Source organism: Delphinus delphis, chromosome 18 (assembly GCF_949987515.2).
Source record: "Delphinus delphis chromosome 18, mDelDel1.2, whole genome shotgun sequence".
Lineage (NCBI taxonomy): Eukaryota > Metazoa > Chordata > Mammalia > Artiodactyla > Delphinidae > Delphinus > Delphinus delphis.
This window is the reverse complement of record NC_082700.1, coordinates 67,374,949-67,400,160: the sequence shown is the minus strand read 5'-3', so window position 1 is coordinate 67,400,160 and position 25,212 is coordinate 67,374,949. Positions and strand designations below refer to the sequence as shown.

General features: G+C 46.1%; 1 protein-coding gene across 2 annotated transcripts in view; it reads right to left on the bottom strand.

Annotated features, from left to right (window-relative positions):
• Window positions 1–25,212, bottom strand: part of UBAC2 (UBA domain containing 2) — a 152,632-nt gene that overhangs the window by 21,044 nt on the left and 106,376 nt on the right. For both annotated transcript variants that reach the window (XM_059995767.1, XM_059995768.1), the window contains one exon: window positions 16,961–17,206. In XM_059995767.1, coding sequence (XP_059851750.1) covers window positions 16,961–17,206 — 246 coding nt within the window. The remainder of the gene's footprint in view (window positions 1–16,960; window positions 17,207–25,212) is intronic.

The following is a 25,212-nucleotide window of genomic DNA, read 5'->3' as shown; positions in this document are numbered from 1 at the left end:
CCAGAAGGCTTCTCTACTCCCCTGAGTCTGGGGTGAGCTGCTCCTCTCATGTACCCTCACATCTCACTGTACCTTTGCAAGGACAGCACTTGGTACATTACCCTTCAGTGACATGCTCCCTGGTAGGAATCTCACAGCAGGTGATGAGCCCCATGAAGGCTGAGATTATTCATCTTCTCTCTGCAGGCCCAGCCTTGCCTGCCACTTGGCATATTCAAGTACATAAGAAATAGCTGCTGAATGACTAAATCGTGGACAAATACACAGCAAAGCATATTGCTGAGATAAGTTCTATGGGATTTTCTTCAGCAAAGACCTCACAGCTCGTTGTAACACAGGCCCTAGTGTCAGGATGGACAGGGTGGGAGGGGATGACGCAAGGAGGCTCAGAGAGCAGAGCACACCGCATGGCTGATATGGTCTTTAAGGGCACGAGGCACCTTCTCCCTCTAACACAGGAACCAGCAGTTTCAAAGGACCACTGCTGGGAGACTGCAGATGGGGACTCCTCGCAGAAGGGGGCATCTGGAACGCACTGGACTGCCCTGAGTGCCCCTTGGCGGCTACAGCTCACAGTGTAACTACGGATATGCTTGGCTTCATTCCTTTATCTTTTACTTGCAGTGCACTGTACTGGGGCCAGGTAAAGAGCGCTGTGACACATAGAGAAATGACTAATTTCCTACGGCCCTGGAAGAGCTTAGCTGAGTTGACAAAACAAAGGCACAATTAGAAAGTAAACAAGAGGCACTGAAGATGGCAGCGTGTGACCAAGGGCTACGTGAGAGGTGTCTTATTAGACTTAGAACTAACAATAAGCACTACCAACATAGAGGAGAGAAACACTGCCAGAGGCTGCTGTCATCAGCTGATAGCTTCATGGCAAAACCCGAAAACAAAGGAAAAGAAAGAAAAACAAAACAAACCCCATTACCACCACCACTCCCGCAAACTAGCCATACATTCATCACACGGATGAAAGATGGAGGGACGATCACGAGGCCGAGAATAAATCCTATCACATATGTGGAAAGCAATTCAAGGGTCACGCCTTAGGAATACGGACAGTAGAAGCACGCAGGAGACGGAAGCTGGCCACGGCGTGTGAGGTGCCACGTCCTCACGTGTGCACAGACGCCACGGAAACAGTCATTAGAGTATCCTTCTGGGCTGCCGGGCAGTGAGCCGTCTCAGTAGGTGTTGGGAGAAAATAATCAGCTAGAGGGAAACTAGATGGTGACTTGAACACAGTCCCAGGCTAGTTTCACAGCTCTCGGTTCCACTTTTTCTTTGTGGTTCATCGGCCAGCTTGGGGGGCTCAGACACTTTGTATTGTATTATCCTTCGCAGCAAAACACAAAGCAGTTTCTGCGCAGCGAGGTGAGGAAGCAGAAGATGCTGCAGCTCTCTGCCACGGCTCCTCCTCGCTCTGGTCGCCAGGGCTCTGGGGACCACGGCACTGTCTGTCCGCCCCATCGCTGGGTTCGGAGGCGCTGGTCTAAGGGCTGAACCGAGGAGGCGGTGAGGAGGCATCCAGAGAGTCTACTATCAGGAATCTGTGCCACAGCCCAACACACAACTCGAAGGCCCGGCCACTACTGCTCCCTGCAAGGAACACTCCAACTGTGCGCGCCACCAGACGTGCCTCCTGCGTCCTCTGTGTTGAGTGATGACTTGTCTCTTGAGGGGCCGGGGCCTCCCACCACAGCTGATCCTACTTCTCCCAAGACATGGGTATGGTTTTTACCACAGGCAGAGGAAAGGAGACTCTGGAGAAAGAGCAGCAGGCTTCAGATTCTCCCTGGCAACGGGCTCCCCGCCTCTGGGGGGCGAGGAAGGAGGGTGGTGTTGGGAACACGCTGAGCCAGACAGTGCTCATGTCTGCCGTGTTTCCCGAAGGCTGCCTGACTCTCCTCTGAAGGGGACCTTCTCCTCCATGGACAGTCAGGATCAAAGGTGTCCCCACCTTTTGGGGGGAGGTTTGGTTTTGATTTGGGGAGAGAATGGGAACGCTCAGTCTCTTGTGAGGAGGCAGTGGTGGGGAGGGGCAGTGAGCTCCCCAGGTTGGGGACATCTGCTGTAGGAAGATGACACCTCTCTCTTGCTTTAAGGCTTTTTTACTCTCTTAATTTCATTTACGTGCTTGTGAACACTGAACACAAGTTAGTAAGAACTGCACAGGATAAGATACAGCTTCCTTGAAAATACGAAGGAAAGAGCACCTTCTGGCACAGGGATGACCGATGTCTGCGTTACATCTTTTGTTTCCTCCCTTCTTTGTCGGCCAATGTTCTGGTCATTTCTTCTGCTCCTTAACCTTAGCTCTATGCAGCAATTACCAAATAAAAGTCAAAATTAAAATTAGTTCTGGTACTCGTTACCAGTAAATGTTTGGAGAGAAGAAGAGGTGAAACTTGTTATTAAAAATGAGACTGGGAATTACTCAGGATTTCCCCTCTCTTTTTACATCTCCTCCCTCAGAGTTGTCACTCATTTTCGCCCTTCAGCGATCACCTCTCACTCCCTTACTCGTCCTTCAACCAACATTGGGCCAGGGTGGACAGCACTGCCTGAAAGCCCGGGGACTCTTTTGGACTCAACTCCCTCCCTGATAAATCAAATCCGGCCAGTTCTCAAGTACCACTGATTTTTCCTTCAAGGGAGTCTGTTTAAGTCTTTGTCGTCCCCCTCTGAGATTAAGCCAACAGCCTCTTAGATGACCTCACTGCCACTAATACAGGCCTTGGTTTACGGTGCTTCCTAGATAACTGCATTTGTTACAAATGGAAGGTTTCTGGCAATGCTGCACTGAGCAGGTCTATTGGTGACATTTTTCTAACAGCATTTGCTCACTTTGTGTCTCTGTGTCACATTCTGGTAATTCTCGCAATACTTCAAGCTTCTTTATTTCTATTGCATTTGTTAGGGTGATCTGCGATAGTGATCTCTGACGTTACTGCTGTAATTGTTTGGGGGTGATAGCAACACTGGGGGCTTATTTTAAGAAATTGCACAGCCACCTCAACCTTCAGCACCCACTGCCCTGATCAGTCGGCGGCCGTCAGCATCGAGGCGAGACCCTCCACCAGCATAAAGATTATGACTCCTTGAAGGCTCAGAGGATGGTTAGCATTTTTTAGCAATACTGTATTTTTTGATTAAAGTATACACATTTTTAAAGATATAATGCTATTGCACACTTAATAGACTACAGTGTAGTGTAAACATAACTTTTACAATGCACTGGGAAACCAAAAAATTCGTGGGACTCACTTCATCGCAATACTTGCTTTAATGCGGTGGTCTGGAACCAAACCTGCCCTGTCTCCAAGGTGTGCCTGTATTGTCTCCATCCAACCTGCACACCATGGCGGGTGAGTTGTGCGTGAGTTACCCCACCAAGGCCTTTCACAACACCACTGTCTCAACTGAAAATCTTACTGCATCACATCTAGATTATTCTGTCCTGTTTTGAACGTCCTCCAAAACCAGCCTCACCCTAACTACTTCTTACCTCTTCCCTGCATATTCCTTCCACTGACTGTGTCCCTCACTTATTCAGACCACATTTGCTCCAATCGTGTCTGTTACCTAAAATGCCCTCCCCTGTCCCCTACGACCATCTGCCGCCCTACAGGTTTGTACACAGCCCAGTTCTTGTTTTGTGCCTCTAACTGGCTTCTTTCTTGACAATCCAAATCCTTACTGGTCTCCCTGTCCGCTGAATTTCTACAGAACTAGGTCAAGTTGCCAATCTAAGAGAATGTAACACTGAGTCTAGGTTTCCTCATCTGTAAAACAGAAAACTGGACTAGATGGTCCTTAAACTAATAATTATTAGTTGCTTCCTCCTAATCAGTATATTAAAGAATGTCTTGAAAGTCAAGCAGTTCTCTCTCAAAAAGAGACCTTCACTGTTGCAGCAGAAGCCCAGTGGCCTCCTGCCAGAGCTGTTGCAGGAGGGATGCCCAGACAGACACTGGTCTAGACACCCTCCATTTTATAGCCTCCAGTACTGCTTATGAGTGTTACCTGCACTGATCAAGGAGCTCTAACGAGCATCTCTAATGATCAAGGATCCTTGAGCAACCACCCCTACTAGACGGCAGCGATGGACAGTTTACGAATGAGGAATGTGGATTTGTGGAAATGAAGTGCTAACTCTCACAGTGGTCTCTCACAGCCCAAAGCCCACGTTCTGAACTATCAATGAAACCTGCACCTGCACCCCTCACTCCACCCTGGGAATCCAGGCACAACCAGGGTGCATACACCACCATCACTTAAAAAAGTATGATTTAAAAAAAAATCTTGGTATCGCTAATCTGTGCTCTAAATCTCGGACAGGAGATCATGACTCATGAGTCCGGAAATTCCTGTACTCCTGCTTTCTTCACAAAGCCACATCTGTCACCCACAGCGAAAGACTGCAGGGTCTGAAGCTGGGGTGGGTTCCATGAAATTCAAGGCTTCTTGAGATGATCAGAAGGGTTCTTGCTGAGACACTCACAGGTGGTCCAGGGGTCTGTCCTGCGCTGGAATCGTATTCTGGTTTTTGCGGTACGCGGGCCCCTCACTGTTGTGGCCTCTCCTGTTGCGGAGCACAGGCTCCGGATGCGCAGGCCCAGTGGCCATGGCTCCCAGGCCCAGCCGCTCCGCGGCATGTGGGATCTTCCCGGACCGGGGCACGAACCTGTGTCCCCTGCATCGGCAGGCGGACTCTCAACCACTGCACCGCCAGGGAAGCCCCGTATTCTGGTTTTAAAACCCACAGGGATGACTTTTTTTGAGGAGGAAAAATTTACAAAATGATTATAGGGACAATTTTTCTAATATTCCCCTGTTTGACATTATGTCTGCTTCAAGGTACATCTCTAAATTCATTCATGGTTTTAAAAAGTGATTAATAAGTGATAAAAAATAAAAAATTATGAAAAGAATTAGGATTGCTGATAACTTCTATCTCTCCAAAATACCAGGTATGTCATCATCGTTTACTTGTTTCCTTAAGTACCATGAGATTGTACCACACTCTCCCTTCTCATGAACACCAAGGCAGAATGGAAAATAGAAATGATTTTCTCGAGGTCACTTAATGAGTCAGCCTTGGAAAGGGATTAGAATTTATATTGATCCTATCTTTCTGTTCTGAATTTTGTCAAAAAGGTCAGTATGACCAACTACAAGAGCACCAAATACATAACAGTAGTTTCTGCAAGGAGGTACAGATTGAGATAAACAGCTTAGCTTTAATTTCACTTGAAAATAGAGTTCTTGCACCTAATTTTCATTTAATTTGCAGATTTTTATCAACCAAGCACTAGTAACTTACTCCGCACCTGATACTATACACTTCACACTCACAAAAGAAAAAAGTCATAAAAGAACTAACTCTAACTGATTAGATTGCTTTGTTGACAAGGCAGCACAGCAACTTGAAAAGGATGGTTTTTAAATCAAATTGCACCAAAACGTGAAAGAGCAAAGCTAAAAAGGAAAAGTGCTGAGAAGCATGCCACAGGCCCGTGTGCTGTCTTCAAGGCTGCTTGGGTTCATCTTGGCTGAGAACGTGCTCCCTTTGGATTCAAGGTGGACTCCTTTGCTACACACACACACACACACACACACACACACACGTGCTCCCTTTGGATTCAAGGTGGACTCCTTTGCTACACACACACACACACACACACACACACACACTCACAGGTTTAGGTATACAGTTTTCAGGGCTCCACTCCAGACACACTTTCTTGACCCTCCATGGCTGGGCAAGGGGCTTCTCCTAGAAGAGGACTTGTGACATTTTGCTGTAACTGCCTCTTCCTACTCTCAGCTCAGGGAGAGGAAAGATTGTGCTGTCTTGTCTGCTCCCCAGAGCCTGGCTGAACACTAAATAAATCTTGTGGAAAGGATGCTCATGGAAACTAAGAGGTGAGTAAGCAGCTTCCTCAGAGACCAGATGCAGGGGCGCTGATGGACACTGGTTCCGTGGGGTGGCACCTGCCAGGAGGAAGGACAATCAGACATGCTGCCACATGGACAAACCTCAAAAACATGAGGCCATGTGAAAGACACCCGTCACAAAGGACCCAAAAGTATATGATTAGATTCAATGTCCAGAATAGGCCAATCTAGAGAGTCAGAAGATAGATGCGTGGTTGCTCAGGGCGAGGTGGGTGGTAGGACTGGGGATTGACTGCTAATGGGAAGAGTCTCTTTTTGAGGTAATACCAGTGTTCTAAAATTCAGTGTGGTGATGGTGGGATAACTCTGTGAGTACACTAAAATCCACTGAATTGTACTCTCTTTTTTGGCCACGCCATGCAGCTTGCAGGATCTTAGTTCCCCGACCAGGGATCGAACCTAGGCCCTGGCAGTGACAGTGTGGAGCCCTAACCACTGGACCACCAGGGAATTCCCTGAGCTGTACTCTTTTTTTTTTTTTTAACATCTTTATTGGGGTATAATTGCTTTACAATGGTGTGTTAGTTTCTGCTTTATAACAAAGTGAATCAGTCATACATAAACATATGTTCCCATATGTCTTCCCTGTTGCGTCTCCCTCCCTCCCACCCTCCCCATCCCACCCCTCCAGGCTGTCACAAAGCACCGAGCCAATATCCCTGTGCCATGCGGCTGCTTCCCACTAGCTATCTACCTTACTGCATTTGTTACTGTGTATATGCCCATGACTCTCTCTCGCCCTGTCACAGCTGAGCTGTACTCTTTAAGGAGGTGAACTATATGGCATGTGAATTCGATCTCAATAAAGTTATTAAAAAACTTAAAAAAAAAAAGAGAACCTGAGAGAACTTTCAATACACTAAAAATATTTTACTAAATTAAAAATCCTTGATTAATAAAAGGAACTCACATCATTTGCAAGGGGGATGTGACTCATAATAATGTATATGTTAGATGTTACCTAACAACGATTGCTGGGGTGGATAAAGAGAAAATTTTCACAGCCGCAAAATGTTTCTAAGTGAGGGTGAGAGAATACACCTCACCCTCGCTTAGAAACTTAGCTAACCATTCAACCAAATACTGAGAAAATAACTGAAGTGCATGTGTGAATAATGGTGAGCTGCTGTAGGCATCAACATCTTCTCTCCCTGCAGGTCAAATAAGCTGCTCGTTATTGTTAACAGAGGTGATAATCAATCAGGAAACACGGGCAGCCGGAGGAAGTGAAGACCTAATGAAAAAAACGAGTACAAACGACTTCACTGCTTTGTTGACAAAATTCCCACTTGGCTCATATCAAGCATGATGCGTTCTTAGTGGGCTTCACGGTAATTCTACTTCTAGAGTAAATGGACATTTTACAGAAATACCTTAGAAAGTCTTATCACCAAGTTTATGTTGTGGTATGTGATGGCATTACCACCACCAGCCAACAGAGAGAATAGGGGTCATACAAGTAACAGACGATCACATCTCAGAGAATACAGACTTCCCGGGAAACAGAGCTGCTTGGAAAGCTGCTGGCTGCATAATCTTCTAGAGCAGGGGGTGGGCAAAGTTCTTCTGTAAAAGGGCAGGTAGTAAATGTTTTAGGTTTTGAAGACCAATAGGCAAAATCAAAGATATTATGTAGGTGCTTACAGAGCCACTAAAAATGTAAAAACCATTCTTAGCATCGGGTTTGGCCCATGGGCCATAGCCTACTGACCCTTGTTCTAAAGGTTACAAGTTTTAAAGAGTAGTAACTATCCAATTAGCTCCTAAATCAGGACTCTCTCTCAAACTTCCTGAGAGCCCAAAAACAGATCCCAATGCAATCAGAATAACTAATATTTGACAGATCTTTCTGGTATATCAAGTAATTTTGCATAAATTATTTTATCCTCATGACAACCCTATTAGATAGACTGTGCACAGATCTCCCCGTCAACCCAGTGTTGATTCCTTAACTGCAAATTTCTTCCCCTTTTCATTTATATTCTGCTTTTCTATCGTGATGGCATCATGACCAGCAAAAAGGGGAATCCATGCTAAGAAGCTGCAGAGACTCCTGCAGCAACCCTGCTGTTCAAATGTTCATCATTACAGGGCATTTCAGTGACTGTTCTAGAGGTGTGAACGCACAGAGGCTCGCAGAGCTTGACTGTGGCCATGTAGTCTCATGCAGTGAGGACACGCTGCCTCACCACCAGAACTCAGAGAATCCTCACCATCTCCCGACTGGTCTTCTTCCTCCAGTATCAGCTTTCTCAAGGGTATTCATGTCATGGCCAAAGTAGTCTTATTTATTTATTTGGTCGCGTTGGCTCTTAGTTGCAGCAGGCGGGCTCCTTAGTTGTGGCATGCAAACTCTTAGTTGTGGCATGCATGTGGGATCTAGTTCCCTGACCAGGGATGGAACCTGGGCGCCACCAGGGGAGTCCCCAAAGTAATCTTTATTAAAGACAAATCTAACTTACTCTTCTGCCTAAAGCCTTCACTGACTCACAACTTCTAGCAGGACGAAAGAAAAAACACCCCTCAGTGTAGCACCCCCAAGACCCCCGAATGTCCTAGCCTCGGCTTTCTCCCCAGCCTCTCTTTCACTGCTTCCTCCTTAGGGGAGCCCTGAACTTAGGCAAATGCAATCACTTGTGTTCCCACAGCTGTCTCAAGCCCTTGTGCTTTTTCTCACACGTTCTCTAGGCCTGAAATGCCTGCCCGAGTGCTGGTCTCTTCCAGATTCCCCTCAACCACACAGGGCTTTGCTGAGTCCCTCAGGGAGAACCAGGACTCTTTTGCTGGCGCAAACTCCAATAGAAACCTAGCACTTCGCCTTGACTCATCTCTCTTCCCCCAGGGGCTGCAGGCTTCCTGAAGCCAGGGCAGCGCCATTTTCTCCCTCACGGCTGCACACTGCAGTGGAACCAAGAGAGGCACAAATAAGTGGAGCACACAGCTCCTGTCCTTCAAGAATTCAAATGCTACTCGGTGAATGAATAAAGCACGAACCCATGAAAAGTTATGTAACGGTCCCAGCAGTGGAAAATGCTCCGCAGCTGCTGGTACCAAAATGACTCGGCAACGTCACCGACCATGGAGCCAGCACCCCTACTGGGGGCGGGGAGCGAACCTGAGAGCAAGAAGCTGGTGGGAGTAGACTCAACATGTGACTGGCACGCCGCCGCCACATCAATGTACAGAAGAGTGGGAGAGCTCTGCCGTGGGGGGAGACGAGAGCTGGAAGCAAGGGACCGCGCGTTATTATGTCGTCCACTCAGCCCTCATCACAGTGAGTCCATAAGCCAACGAGCCGAAAGTTTCTGCGTAGTGACCACCGTGGAAGTGTCCAGAAAGGTCATGTCACTGGGCCTGATGATGAACTTCAGGACACTGTGCACTGACCCTGTAAGCTGCAGATGAAGCAAGGTCTGCAGAGCCATCACACTGCTCACTGCCCTTTAGAGCCATGGAGGTGTATTCGCTGCAGAGCACGTTACAAGTGCTTCAGAAGTGCAACGTCAGAGTTCACTTTCAAGAACCAAGATGTGACTCCCGTGGCAATGTCCTAGGATGAGGCTGGCTGGTCAGGGCACAAGTGATGCTTGCCCTTCCTCTGCTTCCAAACCCTGCACTACTTCTTAACGTGGTGCGTGCGTTCCCGCTGAAACTCCTTTCAAGAGCGAGCCAACTCTTGCTGACTCTTGTGATCTTCTCCTCGTCATTGTCTCTGCCTGGCCTTTTTTGGGGGGTGGGAGGGTAGCCTCTGAATCTGTTGAGCACCCCCTCTCCCACTCTTCCTGAAACACTCCTCTCCCGGCTGCTGTGCTACTGAACTCTCCCGGATCCCTCCCCGCCCCCTGGAATTCCTTTCTTCCTCCTCTCTGCTCTCCCTGAACATGGGTCTCGGGCTGTCTTTAGTGGTTTGTCCTCTCAGAGGATAGCTGTATAGTTTCCAGCCAGGACTACCCACCTGTATTCAGCTGGGCTCAGTACATTAAGAAATTCTGTAAATATTTATTATGTACATATCGAGTCACTAATTCTCCAAATGTATGGGTGCCTACCACATGCCAGGCATTATTCACACATTAGAGACACAATGGAAAAGCCCCACCCCCACCCCAAGACACACCTCGGGCACAGATGGGACGTGAGTCAATGGTGAGGGGCGGGACTGGCAAGGTCAGGAAAGACGCCAGAGGCTCTAAGGACAGACAGAGGGTCAGTGCTGCCCGGGAGGCTGGAGGAGGGGATTTCAGAAAGTTTACTCAAGAGTGAGCAAGAGTTGGGCAAGCAGAGACCGTGTGTGGGTGAGATGGGGTGCAGCGGGGAAGTCGGTACAGGGGAAGTTTGTTGTTGGCAGAGGGAAGGGTAGATGAAGAGGCAAGAAGTGAGAAACAACACGGGGCTGAGATGAACTGTGAACAGTTCGGAGTGATTAGCCCGAGGCTGCTGGGGGCCGGGGGAAGGCAGGGGCTAAAAAGCAGGCAGGGGCCTTGTGTAGCCAGCAGAACTGCCTTGTAGGCTCAGGAGGGCCTCGGAAGGACTTTGGTGGGAGTGAGACAATCAGGTTTGTGTCTTCACAGAGCTCGCCCTGGGGGCTGGAGTGTGGGGCAGGGCCGGGAGAGGGGGGCAGTTGTGACAAGCTTTTATTAGGTGAGTGACATCGGTGGCCTGAACTAAGGCAGGGGGATGAAGAGAGAGGGAGTGGTGGGTTTACAGCGAGAAGGTAGACTCTCTGGGGTGCAGGTGAGGGAGGCGACACGAGGGACACGGATGCAGGAGGGAAGAGTCCAAGGGGAAGCCACAGTGTTCTGGTTTGGGCCCCTGGGTGGACGATGGTGCTTTCCATCCGGGAGGGAGTGAGACAGAGAAGCCAATTTAGCAAAGCAAGGGTAAATTTCCGGTGCCTGTGGGGCACTCAAGTGGAGATGCCCGGCAGGCAGTAGGATATTTAGGTCTGGAGCCCAGGAGAGAGGAGGTCTAGACCATAGGTCTAAGTCTGGGAGCCATGAGCTTAGCACAGAGGGGAGAGCCATGGACTGCGAGTGTGCAGGGGGAGAGATCAGCGGGCTGGACCTCAGCGGACAATGCCGGTTAGGAGCCCAGTGAGGAGCTGGCCATTATCCCGGCCAGGCATTCACAGAGCAGAGCGCTGGATTTCTAAAATCTCCTGTTGGTCTTTTCCTCCATGGTCTCTCCTTTCTCCACCCATCTCACATGCTGCAATGAAAGGAATTTCTCTGAGATACCTGTCCTACCTTTACAACTGACTAAACCACTTTTGACAGCCTCCAATGTCAAAATCCAACTCTGCCGTCGGGTTGAAAAACACCTCCCTCGATTACAGTCGCTGTGTTACTTCTCTCTGTCACTAGGTACCCTACCACCTCAGCCCCCCATGTCTCCTCGAGGCCTTCCCCTTTCAGGCCTCCTTATCACCTCCACGCCTCCCTCCCTCTGGCTGGTCCTCTCCTCTGGGATGACCTGCCTCATCCTCTCCACCCGCGCCACATCCTGCCCATCCTTCTAGCCCCTGAAACCTCCTCTCACAGTAACAGGACCCCCAGTGGCGCCTTCCTGGGTGTCTTACTGCCCCGCGCACTCTGGTCTATATTTCATCGTTCTTGGATATTTCTCTAATTCAAGTGTATCTGCTGAGCTCCCTGACGTTGATCACAAAGTCATTAAGGGAAAAGACAGGTTTTTCACTTCTTAGGTGCCAACCGAGTCCCCACCAGTCTTGGTCACTGTCTCAATAATGACCACTGGCTGACTGCGACCGCAGAGCCAAGTGCGGAGCACAGGCGGGTAGGCGACAGCGAGCACAAAGCAGCAGCTGCCTGGCGGCGAGACAGAAGCAGGCAAAAGACGCGCAAGGGAATTACACTCAAACAAGACTTCGGCGTTATTCTGGAGTGCTTGCAATTAAAAACTGCAAACAGATCAATCTAATGTACAGTAACTAGGAAGTGATTGGTTTTTTGACCAAATAAATTCTGGGTTCTATGAAAAACATTTGAAAACCCAGTTTGTTAACAAGTGACAGACTTATCTTAAATGCAATAACAGAATTTGAGAAGGCCTACAGTAAGATACAAGGACACTAAAACAATCAAAAAAGGTATTTTAAAAACATAGAAGATGGAAGCACAAGTTCTAACTTTGATTGAACACTAAACTTGGCATTGAGTGTCCTGACAGCCGAAGTAAAAAAGGAAAGGAAAAAAACCAACAACAACACACACACACACAGAGGCCCTGGAATCGGACACATCTGGGCCCCTAGTCTGCAGCCCTGCCGGCAGCTGTGTGTCTCTGGGCAGACCGGCATCCCCAAGCCTCAGGGGACATGGAGGAGACAGCTGTGTTTCTCGAGGCCGACGCTGGGAAGAAATGAGGAGGGCGCTGAGTAAGCCCCGGACTAAAGAACCACACGCTCTTCTCTCCAGCACGATGAGAAGTCTGCGGCAAGAGCCCAGGGGCTGGGATTCGGAACTGTGGGCAAGACTGACCTCGGAAAGTGGAAGAGCCTGCCACGCGGCGGGGAGAGCCACAGACCAAAGGACGTCACTTCACAGCTGCCCGGCTGGAAGGCCCTCTCCAAGAGGGCGGGGATTTTGGTCTGGTTCGGTCATGGATGCTTGGGCTGTGCAACCCGGCAGATACTATGATATTCAAAGTATCTGTGGTGAGGAAGACACCGGGTGGAGTCTGCAGTGAGCCACAGAGGACCACCATGATGCGGACGTCCAGGGCACTGGAGCACGGGCACACATACACAGCAGAGAATTACACACTTTCGAAACACTGCTGCTGGACCCTGGGGGACGGGAAGTGCCTGACCACGGGTACAGAGTGAGCGCATGGTCAGAAGTGTGAGACCTACCAAGTTCTGTGGTCAGCTGCGACCAAAGAAAGCCATCGTCCGACGTAAGTGGTGTATCCAGGGTCAGCACGAGCAGGGCGGGGGGCAGGCGAGCTGCACAAGCAGGTCCACCAAGACCACCATGTTGATAACCTCTGTTGCATAAAAACCTCTTCTCCAGTTCACACCTCCTGCTACATGGGGGTGGGTCCCTAACCACCAAGTGACAAGGAGGAAAATGGCCAAATTGGGTTCATGGATGGGTTGGCTTGGTACACAACTGAAAGCTGAAAAGAGACCGTGGCTGCACTACAGCTCCACTCAGGGGTCACCTTGAAGAACAGTGACGGGGACTAATGCTCCCAATGGGTAGAGCTTGGGCAGTGCATTTGGTCGCCCGCTTTGCATGGAAAGAGAGGTGGCCTGAGGTAAATAACACCTAGGGACTCATTGGACGTGGTGAATGACTTGGTTAGGTGGTCAGGGGATGGGAAGGTAGGGGACAAGGAGGCCTGGGAAGAGTCATGTGGGTCCAGCCAAGGAACAGGCATGAAGCGTGACATCTAGGTTCCAGTGTTTACCGTGAACATCCAGCACAGAAGAGAGAGACAGGATGACTTGGCAGACTGACGTCAGCCAGCCTCTGTCACCGGCCATCCCAGGGCTGGCAGGTGAACAGAGCAGCCAAGATGGCCGGGAAGGAGCCCCACTGTGCATGGGCCCCACTCACTGATGTGGACTTAGCTTCCAGGGTAACAGAGAGCAGTGCTGAGCCCTGATACGTATGCCACCACCCATCAAGGAGAACCAACAGTCATAGAGCCAGGTAGACTATATTGGGCCCTTTTCAGTCTGGAAGGGGCACCGTTACGGACTGAAACATGCCCCCAAAAACTCACAGGCTGAAGTCCCTAACCCCCAATGTGACCGTATTTGGAGACAGGGACTTTAAACAGGTAATTAAGGTTAGATGAGGTCATAAAGATGGGGCCCTCCCTAATCCAATGGGACTGGTGTCCTTATAAGAAGGGCCACCAGGAACACGCAGGCGCCAAGAAAAGGCCATGTGAGGACACAGCAAGAAGGCGGTTGCCTGCGAGCCAAGGACAGTCCTCACTAGAAACCAACCCTGACGGTATCCTGATCTTGGACTTCTAGCCTCTAGAACAATGAGGAAAAGTTTGTTACTGAAGCTGCCCAGTCCGTGGTACTCTGTTCGGGCGACCTGCGTTGACTATCACAGGCAGCAATTCATTTTACCTGGAACTGACACCTTTTCTGGTTATGGGGCTGCCTGCCCTTTCTGTCGCTAAGCACCACCTCTGTGGGTTGACAGAGGGCATGAGGTACCGACCAGGGTTCCAGATGACATCACATCAGACCACAAGGCCCGCTTCTAGCAAAGAGGGCGCGGCAGTGCCAAGACCACGGGATACACTGACCCTCACACAGCACGACCCAGGCGCTACCAGCTTGCCAGACCAATGGGTAGCCAGGTGAAGGTGGGAGTGAGACGCCAACCTGGAGATGGTACCCGCCAAGGACAGCGCTTGAGGCTCTAGTGTGCAGTACAGACCCTAAATCAACCACCTTCACACGGGTGCTGTGTCCCCAGTAGGCGGAACACACGGCTCTTGTAAACAAGGGATGGAAAGAGAAGTTGCCCTGACTATCCTCCCTCAAGGTGACCCACTTGGGGAATCTGGGCTTCCTGTTCCACAACTCTGGATTCCGTGGTTTACAGAGCTCGGCTCACAGGAAGGGAACGCTTCCATCGGGGACGAAGCAAGAATACCGTTACATCTTAAGTTACAGCTGTTGCCCAGTTTGGGCTCTTGTGCCAAAAAGACCGGCAGGCACGGAAAGGAGTCATTATCCCGGCAGGAGTAATTAATCCTGACCACCAGGAAAAGCTACGGCCACGGGCACAAAAAGGGGAGGGAAGATCATGGGCGGCACTCGGGTGATCTGCGAGGGCATCTCTTGTACTTCCTCACCCAGTTTCTACAGTAAACAGACAAGTGCAGCAGCCACAGCTGGGAAGTGCTTGGGGACCGGGGACCCAGACCCCACAGGGATGACAGCATGTGTCGCTTCATCATGTAAGCCTTCCAGCCAAGGGTGGGGACTCTCAAGTGGACAACAGACGATGGAGATGGTCATCAGTGTATCCTCGAGACCGGCTTCAGCAGAAGGGGATGCAGTCTGTCCTGCTGACCTTCCTCTTGAAGGTTTCTCCTGGGAAAAAAGCACCACTGCAATCTTGGAGGTGTTGCTCCGAGAACTTAAGTAAAACAAGAAGATCCAAGCAGCACGAGGGGCGGATGCTCTGGACGGGTCTGTGACCCAGATCCTCCCCCTCCTTCAGGACCAGTGCTCCATCTTCCTGCTGCCGGGGGGCGGGCACCTGATGGTTCTCAAGTAACATCTGCTCTGTGGATGGCGTGCATCTGGGGAGAGGCGCCTGCAATCTGCGCTAACACCTTTCTGAATCTGGGACGACTCGGAAGGTCTCTCGCAACTCCGGGGCTTGGGCACCTTAAGCTTAGCTCGGGCCTTCTTTGTGACTGGGGCTCGAAGTCTCCCTCTGCCCTTCACCCCCCCCCGCCCAAAGATGCTCATCCTGACGGCATTCTCCGATTCACTTCACACACAAGAGTCTGCCTGGGGACACCAACCTCAGAAACACAACCTCTCATTTTGCTCATGAGCACAAGACCACAGCTATCTACCAGGGAATCTCCCCCCAGGTAGCCTGAAGGTACCTCAGTCAATGTATTTCCCATCGCCTGCTCTTCTGATGTTGGTGGGATGGTGCTGTCATTGATCTCTCTCCTTGGCTAAGCCAGAAACCTCAGGATCATACACTACTTCTTTCTCTCCCTCATAGCTCTGTCCATTCTATCAGAAAATATTTATACTCATTATTACTCAGTTTTTTGGACACCGGCTGTTCTGAGTTCTCATACTTTTCATTATTTCCTCTGTTTCCTCAAAGAATCTACCTCTTCCTCCTGCTAAATGCAGGCTTAGCCTATAGCCTACATTCATCCTGGATGTGATTCTCCTACAGGACTCACCTCCCAACCCTACACACTTAATCCATGATCTGCACCTACGGCTCTGACCTCTCCAAGAGTGATGTCTGTCCTCCATGTTCAACTACATCAGGGGCACCTTTATTGTATGTTCCAGAGTCACCTCAAATTCAAATACACCTGTAGGGAATAGCCTTCACTTCTCTCTTTTACCTGCAGACTCGGCCCATTGATAAGGGGCCCCCTTCTTCCCACCCCAGATAGAAACTCTGGGACCCACCTCTCCACTGACGTCCAGGGACATCACATCTGATTTCACTTTCCAGACCACACGCGATGAAGACCTACTTCTCACACGCAATGCAGGCAGGAGATCGGGAGATGGCAGGAGAGAACAGAACTCTCTCTCATACCCCAGAGGGTAAAGGGGATGGAGACAAGAAACGAGGAACCCAATGCACTGGATCACAGAAGTGCCAAAGAAGGACCAGGTATGAGGTTTCAGCCTGACGCAGAGTAACCCTGGGAAGACCAGTGTGGTGTTGGATTGCTTGGATAGAGCAGTTTTTGTGGATAAATGCTCAGTATTTCCTGACGATTAACGACAAGGCTAAGAAAACAGAGAATTTATCTGATCTACTTGTTGGTTGTTCCCTTGAAAATTTTCTTACCTTCATATTCTCCATTGCAACCAAGGAAAATCAAGAAGTTTGACATTTGCTCTTCAGTCCGGAGCACACAATAATAAGCATTTTAACAGGAAGACACTGTGGCTTTTACAAGATGATAAAAACAGATAAATATCCCGTCTTGTTAACTATGCTTGGTGTTTCTCTAAGAAATCATGCTTATCTAATAGAAGTGGAGCAAGAATGTCCAGTCTGACCAGTCTTTCAGCTGCAAGTTACTTTTTTTACCTTAAAAAGAAAACACTAACAATAGCCACTATCAGAGACCTACATTCCACTTGGAAACATGTCAAGGTATCTATGATACAATGCACAGGAATGAAATGCAGACTCTACCACACATAGAGTCTCAAAGGAGAAGTTTACGCAGGCCCCTGAGTATTTCTGAATTTTCCATTGTGGTTATTGTTTACCTGCTGCTGTCTTTGCCGCCTCACTTGTGCAAACTGTGACAGCATCAGCTGCCGGTCCAGCAGCTCCATCCTCTGCTGTCTCTGAATGTCTACCGTGGCCCCCATCCCGATTCTGGCCTCGCTGGTGGGTTCTGAAGATGAGAAGATGGGCTCAAGTGTCCAAGAACAGAACTTTGCCATCCAGCTGGGGACGCAGAGCACCTCATGAACTTGCAACATTTTGCTGTTGTAGCAGAGCCCGGAAATCTAAAAGAAAAAGCGTTCAACTGGATTGTTGAAATGTCATAAAATGTTAAAGAACATATTTAACATAGAAATCAATAACCGCAAAACACTTCAGATGGTGTTTTCCTTCACTGTTGTAGTGTTAGGTGACAACCAGAACTCCTACCAGGTTGCAGGATACTAAGCAGCACAAACCAACAAAAAAATGAATTTACTCGGTAAACAAATGTGTTTTTATTAAGTTAGAAGAGACAGCAAAATCCTAACTATTTAACACTCAAAGTACTGGTACAATATTTAAAAAAACAATGTTGTCTTTTGAAAAAAAGCCATGAAATATTTGATTATCAAAACACTTTCACACTGTACTAACTCTGTGGTTATTCTTATTGGCAGATGGCCATCAGAGAGAGATACTGAGAGAAAACAACTTTGATATTCGATGATGTGACCCAGCATCAATATCAAATATGTAAATACAATACATTTATCAGAAAATAAAGACTACCTAAAATGTATACAGTTGTTTTAATAAAATTTGCAAGTATTTTTCCTAGATTTTAAAATCCTTGCCAATAGTTAGCAATTAACAATTCTGTTTACGAATAAGGCTATTTTTCATCTTTAAGGCAATTTATATGGTAAGAGAAGTCTCAGGAGTCTCTATGGTTTCCTAGGTAAAAATGAGAATGGCTATTCCTTTGTTAAAGACAAATCTTTAATTTTGTGAATTTGATTCTTAGGATAAGTTATTCACACCAAATTAGAACATATTTGACAAATTTCTGTCTAACAAGAGAAAAGTACACTTTAATGTTTTACTAATAAAACTTAAATTAACTAATTAGGCAAAAATTTATTGAGCATCTGCTATATACCAGGTGTTGTTCTAGGCACTTAAAGTATAGCAGAAGACAAGATAAATAAAGCCCTACTCTTACAGAGGTAATCGTAATCAATACAGAGATTGGACAGTAAACAAGCAAACACACAAAACAATTCCAGACAAGATCTATGAAGGAAATAAAATAAGGTGACTTGGAGCAAGGACCTTCTTTAGGTCGGGTGGAAGTGACACTTGAGCAGAGTTCTTAAGGATAGTGAGGTGTCAGTGATTTGATGAACTGGAGGAAGAACGTTTCAGGCAGAGAAAACAGTGAGTGCAATGCAGGAATGAGCTTGGGAGTATCCATTAGAAATCTTAGTGGAGCTATCAAGAGGGTTGTTGGATATAAAAATCTGGAACTCAAGAGAAAAGTTTGCAGAGATAAAGATTTGGGAGTCAGTGGTATAAGACTGTGTTTAAAGCAACAGGACTACAGGAGATAATGAGGGCGGGGGACGTTATTACAGAGGAAAGAAGAGGACTTAGGACTGAACCCAGGGTACACCAGCATTTTGTGGATGGACAGAGTAGGAGAAGCCAGTAAAGAAATCTGAGAAGGGGCTGCCAGTGAGAAGAAGGAAAACTAGGAGAGTTTAGTACCACTGAAGCTAAGAGAACAGTGTTTTAAGATGGGAATAGTCAGCTATGTCTAACGTAGCCCAGAGTTCAAGTAAGACAGAGAGAGGAAGAAGATGACTGTTGGATTTGGCAACATTAAGAACCGTTTTGGTGCAGTGGTAGGAGCAAAAGACACACTGGAGGAGGTTGAAGAGTGAATGGAAAAGGACTTTTGGTTTCAAATAATTTCTATGCTACTTCTCTCAAAAATGGTACAAAACAACTAAGAAAACAAAAACAGAAACAAACTTCACATTCACTGAAACTAGAAAGCATCTGTAATCCTCAACCACACTAACAAAATGGAAAACACATTGAGTAGTTAGAAATACTTAGCATATGAGAAGGGTAAATCCAAACGAGGGAGAGGGTCCCACCCACCGCCCCCACCCCCCGCCACGGACTCAGGGATTAGAGGCACCAGGTACTGTGAAGGTGGGAGTGAAGTGGAAGGTCACAGAACTCTGTGCAAGAAGCAACTCCAATGCCTCCCCTCACCCAGCAGAGCCCCCATCTACCCTCTCCCTTCTCTACGGGGAGAAGGTAAAAGCTCTGCAGGGCCTGCATCAATGAGGCTCTGGAGCGGGCAGAGCAGGCCAACAGCGGAGGCCGGGGGCTCTACACATGTGGACTTCATACAGACAGAGAGGCCTTCCGTGTATGTCTCACAGAACTTCCAGAAGAAGACAACAGAAGAAATATAGGAAGAAAGGGACTATATTTCAACAGATAATAGCTGAGTTTTCCAGAATTAATAAAGAATATAGATACTCAGATTGAAAATGCAATAGTCCCAAGGTGGATAACATAATGAAATTTATATCTAGATCCATTATAGTGAAACAGAGAAAGAAATCCTTAAAAGTGTGAAGAAAAAAGAACAAAAGAGCGTAGCTCATTATATAAGGGTAAGTCACAACCCACAGCAGTCGCACGCTGACAGCGCACCCTGAGGAGAATTCCGGGTGAAAAATCCGGATGAGGCACTCTGTGCTTTAGATAAACACGCCCCTAGAGGGCTAGATGCATATCTCAGGAAGAATTTCAATGACTCCAGATTCTTGCACCTTCACATACAAAGAAAAGCACTAAAATTAACTTGAGATTCTGCTCTTTCTGATTGGCGGTAATCTTTGACTGAGATGTATGCTTGACTAGATGTATTTCACAGCCAAAAAATTCATAATTTATTATACTGGCGCCTCCCCTACTTCTTTGGAGCGGTTCCTCAGAGCTATGGCCCAGGCTACAGTCCTCAGTAAGACGCTGAATAAACCTTAAACTCACAACTCTTATGTTGTGCGCTTTTCTTTAAGTCAACAAAAGTAACCAGAGATCAAATACTGACTGCCTAGAGGAAGGAAAAACAATGAGCTGCGAGCAGACAACAGCAACGAAAACAATGAGATACTTAGGAATAAATTTAATAAAAAATATATAAGGCCTTTATAGAAAACTAAAAAACTATAATAAGGGACATTAAAAAAAACCTCTAGTAATAAACAAAGATATCATAACATCACATCTACGAATGGGAAGATGCAAAATTGTTAAGACATCAATTTTCACCATATTAATATATATATTCAATATAATACCAAAGAGACTCTTGGGGTTTTTTGGTTGGAACTTAAATAACAATCCTAAAATTTGTATGGAATATTAAGGTTTAAATTTTTAGAAACATAATGTTGGGAAAAAGAGGCTGGACCCAAAAGATTGCATACATTATGACCCCACTTTGTAAATGGATCAGTCAAGTGGAAAAACCATAAAGCGAAGCATGGCGGTGATGACCATCTGCGGTGCGCCAGGAGAGCAGTCACAGAAGGGAGGGGCACCGGGGCTCCGGGGGCCAGCAGTGCTCTGACCTGCACAGGGTTTTGCGGGTGCGTCCGCTTCATAGTGATTTGTTTGGCTTCATAACATTTATAGTTGACGCACAGTTGGGTGTGTGTTATGTATCACAATAAAAAGATTTAAACATAAAGAATAAGTGATCCAGAAGAGTCAAGATAATTTTTGGGAAACATAATAAGGCCTATCAGATTTCAAAGTATGCTATAAAGTCTGAGTGATTAAAACAGTGTGGTCTTTACGGAGAGCTACTCAAATCGATGTAAAGAGCAAGAGCAGAGAAAAAGACTCGAGTACAAGGCACCTGGTTCACAGCAGAAATGGGTGCGTTAAACGGGAAAAAACATACACGGGCCACACATAAGGATAAAGACAAAACAGCTCTCCCTTCCTGACACCACACATAAATTCCCAATGGATTAAGGACACAAATATAATTTATAAAACTGTAAATCTTTCTGCACAAAATACAGAAGGAACATCTTTTTGGCACTGGGATGAGGACGGATTTTTAAATAAGAAACATAAAGCCCAAACTATAAAAGAAAACACACATTCATCTACTTTACAATTTAAAAGCTACAGTGGGGGACTTCCCTGGTGGCGCAGTAGATAAGAATCCACCTGCCAATGCAGGGGACACGGGTTTGAGCCCTGGTCAGGGAAGATCCCACATGCCGTGGAGCAACTCAGCCCGTGCGCCACAACTACTGAGCCTGCGTTCTAGAGCCCATGCTCCTCAACCAGAGAAGCTACTGCATGCCCGCACACCACAACGAAGAGTAGCCCCGCTCGACGCAACTAGAGAAAGCCCGTGCACAGCAACAAAGACCCAATGCAGCCAAAAACAAACAAACAAATAAATAAAAGCTACAGGGGGCCAAAAGTTACCATAAATGAAGGGAAACACGACAAGAGCCTGGGAGAAGGTCCTTAGGATTCTTGTCCTCAAGAAAGGTAGCGTCAGAACATAAAGAAACTATCCATTTGTAAGAAGACAGTCAACCCAACTCATAAAGCAGATGAAAAGGCAATTTCAGAAAAGGAAATTCCAATGTCCAACAAGCACATGAATGGACGTTTATCCTCACTTGCCTTCAGAGAACTGCAAATCTTCACTGAACAATGTTAAACATAATAAAAATTAGCAAAAAATGGAAAAACCTGGTTTCAAGTTTTCGTGAGGATGAGGGGGAACTGAGAATTCTCCCACAGTCCTGAGGGAAGGCAAAGTGGCCTGACCACTGGGGAGAGCAATTTGACAATACCCAGCAGAGCCGCCAAAGGTGTATTTCAGGAAATTCTCAATTGCAAAGCTCTGTGTAACAGCTAGGGAACAGTGTCCCAGGAGAGGAATGGTTAAAGAGTGGTTTATTCATCCCACAAAATACTAAACAGCAGTTAAATACACTCGGTGTACATGTATTAATATGTTTCTAAAAAGGTATTACATATTGTATTCATCTTTTTGCAAAACTTCAAAACACAACATGCTAGTATTTACTGCTTATGGACACATACTCATGTAGTAAGTACAGAACCACGGAATGTGGTTTCTTCTGCAGCAGGATGATAAGGGAAGAAGGAAGGGGAGGCGTCGGGGGCAGCACTCTCTGTAACAAATATATATATATGTAATAAAGAAAGAGACAGGAAGTAAATATGGCAAAAATATATAATGAATTGGAGGCGAGGAAGTAAGGATTCCTTTTCTGAAGATCTGGATAAAAAGGAAGATAGAAAATGGACCTGTATAACAGCAAAATCACACTGATTTAGCTGAAGATAGCAAAATGTTGTTATAAATATAACGAAATATGAAAAAAATTGATCAAATCAGAACTGTGAGATTTGAATTAGGTGAAAAATTAAAATAAACACTTGTATTTTTTAGTCTCAAAGCGATTGTGAATTTGTCCACTTGTCCATAGTTGTGTTAACTTCATGTATTTGGAAAATGTTGGTGTATTTGGAAGCTGTCATTAGGCACACATACACTGCCCCTTTTATCATAATAAAGAATCCCTCTTTGCTCTGAGTAATACTCATATAGAAATCTATTTTGTCTTATATTAATATGGCCATTTCAGATTTCTATTTCCATGATTAATCTTTCTTCATTCTTTTTCAACCCTTTTTGTGTCTGTGTTTAAAGTGTGTCTTGTAGACGCCATATAGCACTTTCTTACTTTTAAATCCAGTCTGACAATCTCTGCCTTTTAATTAATGTGTTTACCTATTCACACTTAATATACTTACCTGGACATAGTTGAATTTTGCTGTTTGGTTCTATCTCATTTGCTTTTTGTTCCTCTTTTCTTACTTCCTTTTGTGTTGAGCAAATATTTCTTAGTATTTCATTTTAATTTGTTTAATGGAATTTTGTTAGCAATATCTCGTATTTTTTTCTTGTGTTTGCTCTAGGGATTACAATACACACATAATGTGTTTAGAGTTAATACTGAATTACTTCAATTAAAATATAGGAAATTTCAAGAGTATAATTCCATTTAACATCACCCCCATTCACTGTGCTACTTTTCTGTCTTAATTATGTTATACCTATATACGTTATAAACCCATTAATACAGTGTTATTTATGCTTTATGAAATCATATACCTTTTAAAGAAATACAGAAAAAAATAACGACAATGTATAATTGTTGCCTGTACTTAAGGAGCTCACAATTTAGTAAGGGGGCGGGTTCTTAATGGGGGGGGGTTTGGTCATAGATTCCTTCAGGGAATTGATGAAGGCCGAAGATTTTCATTCTCTTGCCCATATCTATCCCCTCACCATCACATATACAGTTATGAAATTATGTGTTCAATATTAGTAGGAACGTCCTATGAAGAATTAGGACATCCTACCCAGTAATAAACAAATGCACGGCTGCCAATTCTGGCGGGGATAAAGTAGGGCTTTTGTGCTCATTGGCTTAAAGTTCTATTCTAAGGGTTACTTATTTGAATGTATGCTCTGGAAGGGGAAGAATTTTGGTTGGTTTTGATCACTGTTTTGCCTCTGCACCTAGAAGAGCACCTGCTGGGAGAATCGTGAATGAATGAATAGTCCAAAAAACCCCCAAAATGTCATCTCAGATTCTTTTAAAGAAAATTGGAAAGGTGCCAGTAGACACACTTTTTTGGTCCTAAGTTCATATTTCCCATGTGACAAAAAGGTAGAATTCACCTGTCCCCACCTCTGATACACCAGCATGACCCCAAGCTGTCAGACAAATAAAGTGCTACTGTAAAATGTTTCAGGTGGTGAAATTAAAATTCATATTTTAAGGCAAGAAAAGAAAAATTTAAACACAAAATTTTCTCTGCCCGTTTTGTCCTCCTCCACCTCCTCTAGTGTGCTCTGTGCATCTGCATTATGTGTTAGCCAGACCTACCCTACGGCAGAAATACCTGCTCAACCACAATGCTCAATCTTTCTCCTTCTGGCGCTACTATGTAACTCCTCAGATGATAACACTCCTTACTCAATCCTGTAAATGGTCACAATGACCCACCACTTGCCTTGTACACGCAGACACCTTAGATGAACTTTATGTACAATGCCAACATATCATTTTCCTTAGAGATTGGTGCAGAATAGACTGGTCAGACAACCTGGGGAGATACTGGGCTGCACCTTAGCTCTTAGTTTAGATACTGACTTATGACCTTATTAATTTTACTGGCTATATTACTTGTATTCTGCCTATTTTACAAGATTATTGTTTTTTTGCATTACCAAATGTGTGCTAAAATAAATGATGATTAGGTGACTTGAAACCACTGACCAAACATACAGTCCTGTAAGATCAATGATTGTAACAGTGTGACTCTGGATACGGGAAGAAGCAACAAGAGGGAACCATTTCCTAGACCATAACAGACTAGTGAGACAGGAGGTCCAGAGGCTTTTGGCTACTGTTAACAGGGCCTAGTCCAGTAATAGCACTGAGTAGCCTATCAATGAAATCCTCCTCTGACCTGGGAATGAGCATTCCTAAGCACAGTGGGAAAAACTGGTCACGAAATGCCTCCCAAACCTTAGTCAATACTAAGACTGAAAGGGAAGGGACTGTAGAATAAACAAAGTTGCCCACCATCCAGTTCTCCAAGAATCAAGTCATTAGCCACTGCAGTCGCTGACCTACAGCAAGCAGCACACTCTGAAAGGATTTCAAGGCGAAGTTCAGGATGAAGCACTTTGTGCTCTGGGAAAACTGACAGAACTGGATCTTAAGACAGTTAGATATTTCAGGAGAAACTGTTGTAAACTTAGTTTCCTGCACCTCTGCATACTTAGAAAAACACTAAGACCATTAGCTAAGGTATCTGTTCCTTGCAAATAGCAGGAGCCTTCTAGTAAGATGTGTGCCTGACTGCATGTGCTCCTTCGTCACAGTCACACGTGTATCGGCCTCCCCCTTCTCTCTGCGGAAGTTCTCAGAGCTCTCTGAAAGGCTGTCTCCTGGGTTATAATCCTTGGGTTGGCTCAGATAAAAATTTCCATGCTTTCTTAGATTGACTATTGATTAATTTTTTGGTCAACACAGGTATTCACACAAAGGATTAAAATATAAAGAGCTTTAAGAATTTAGTTTCCTATAAATATTTGATAATCACATTACCAACCCTTCTTATCCTGGGACTTCTGAATGATAGT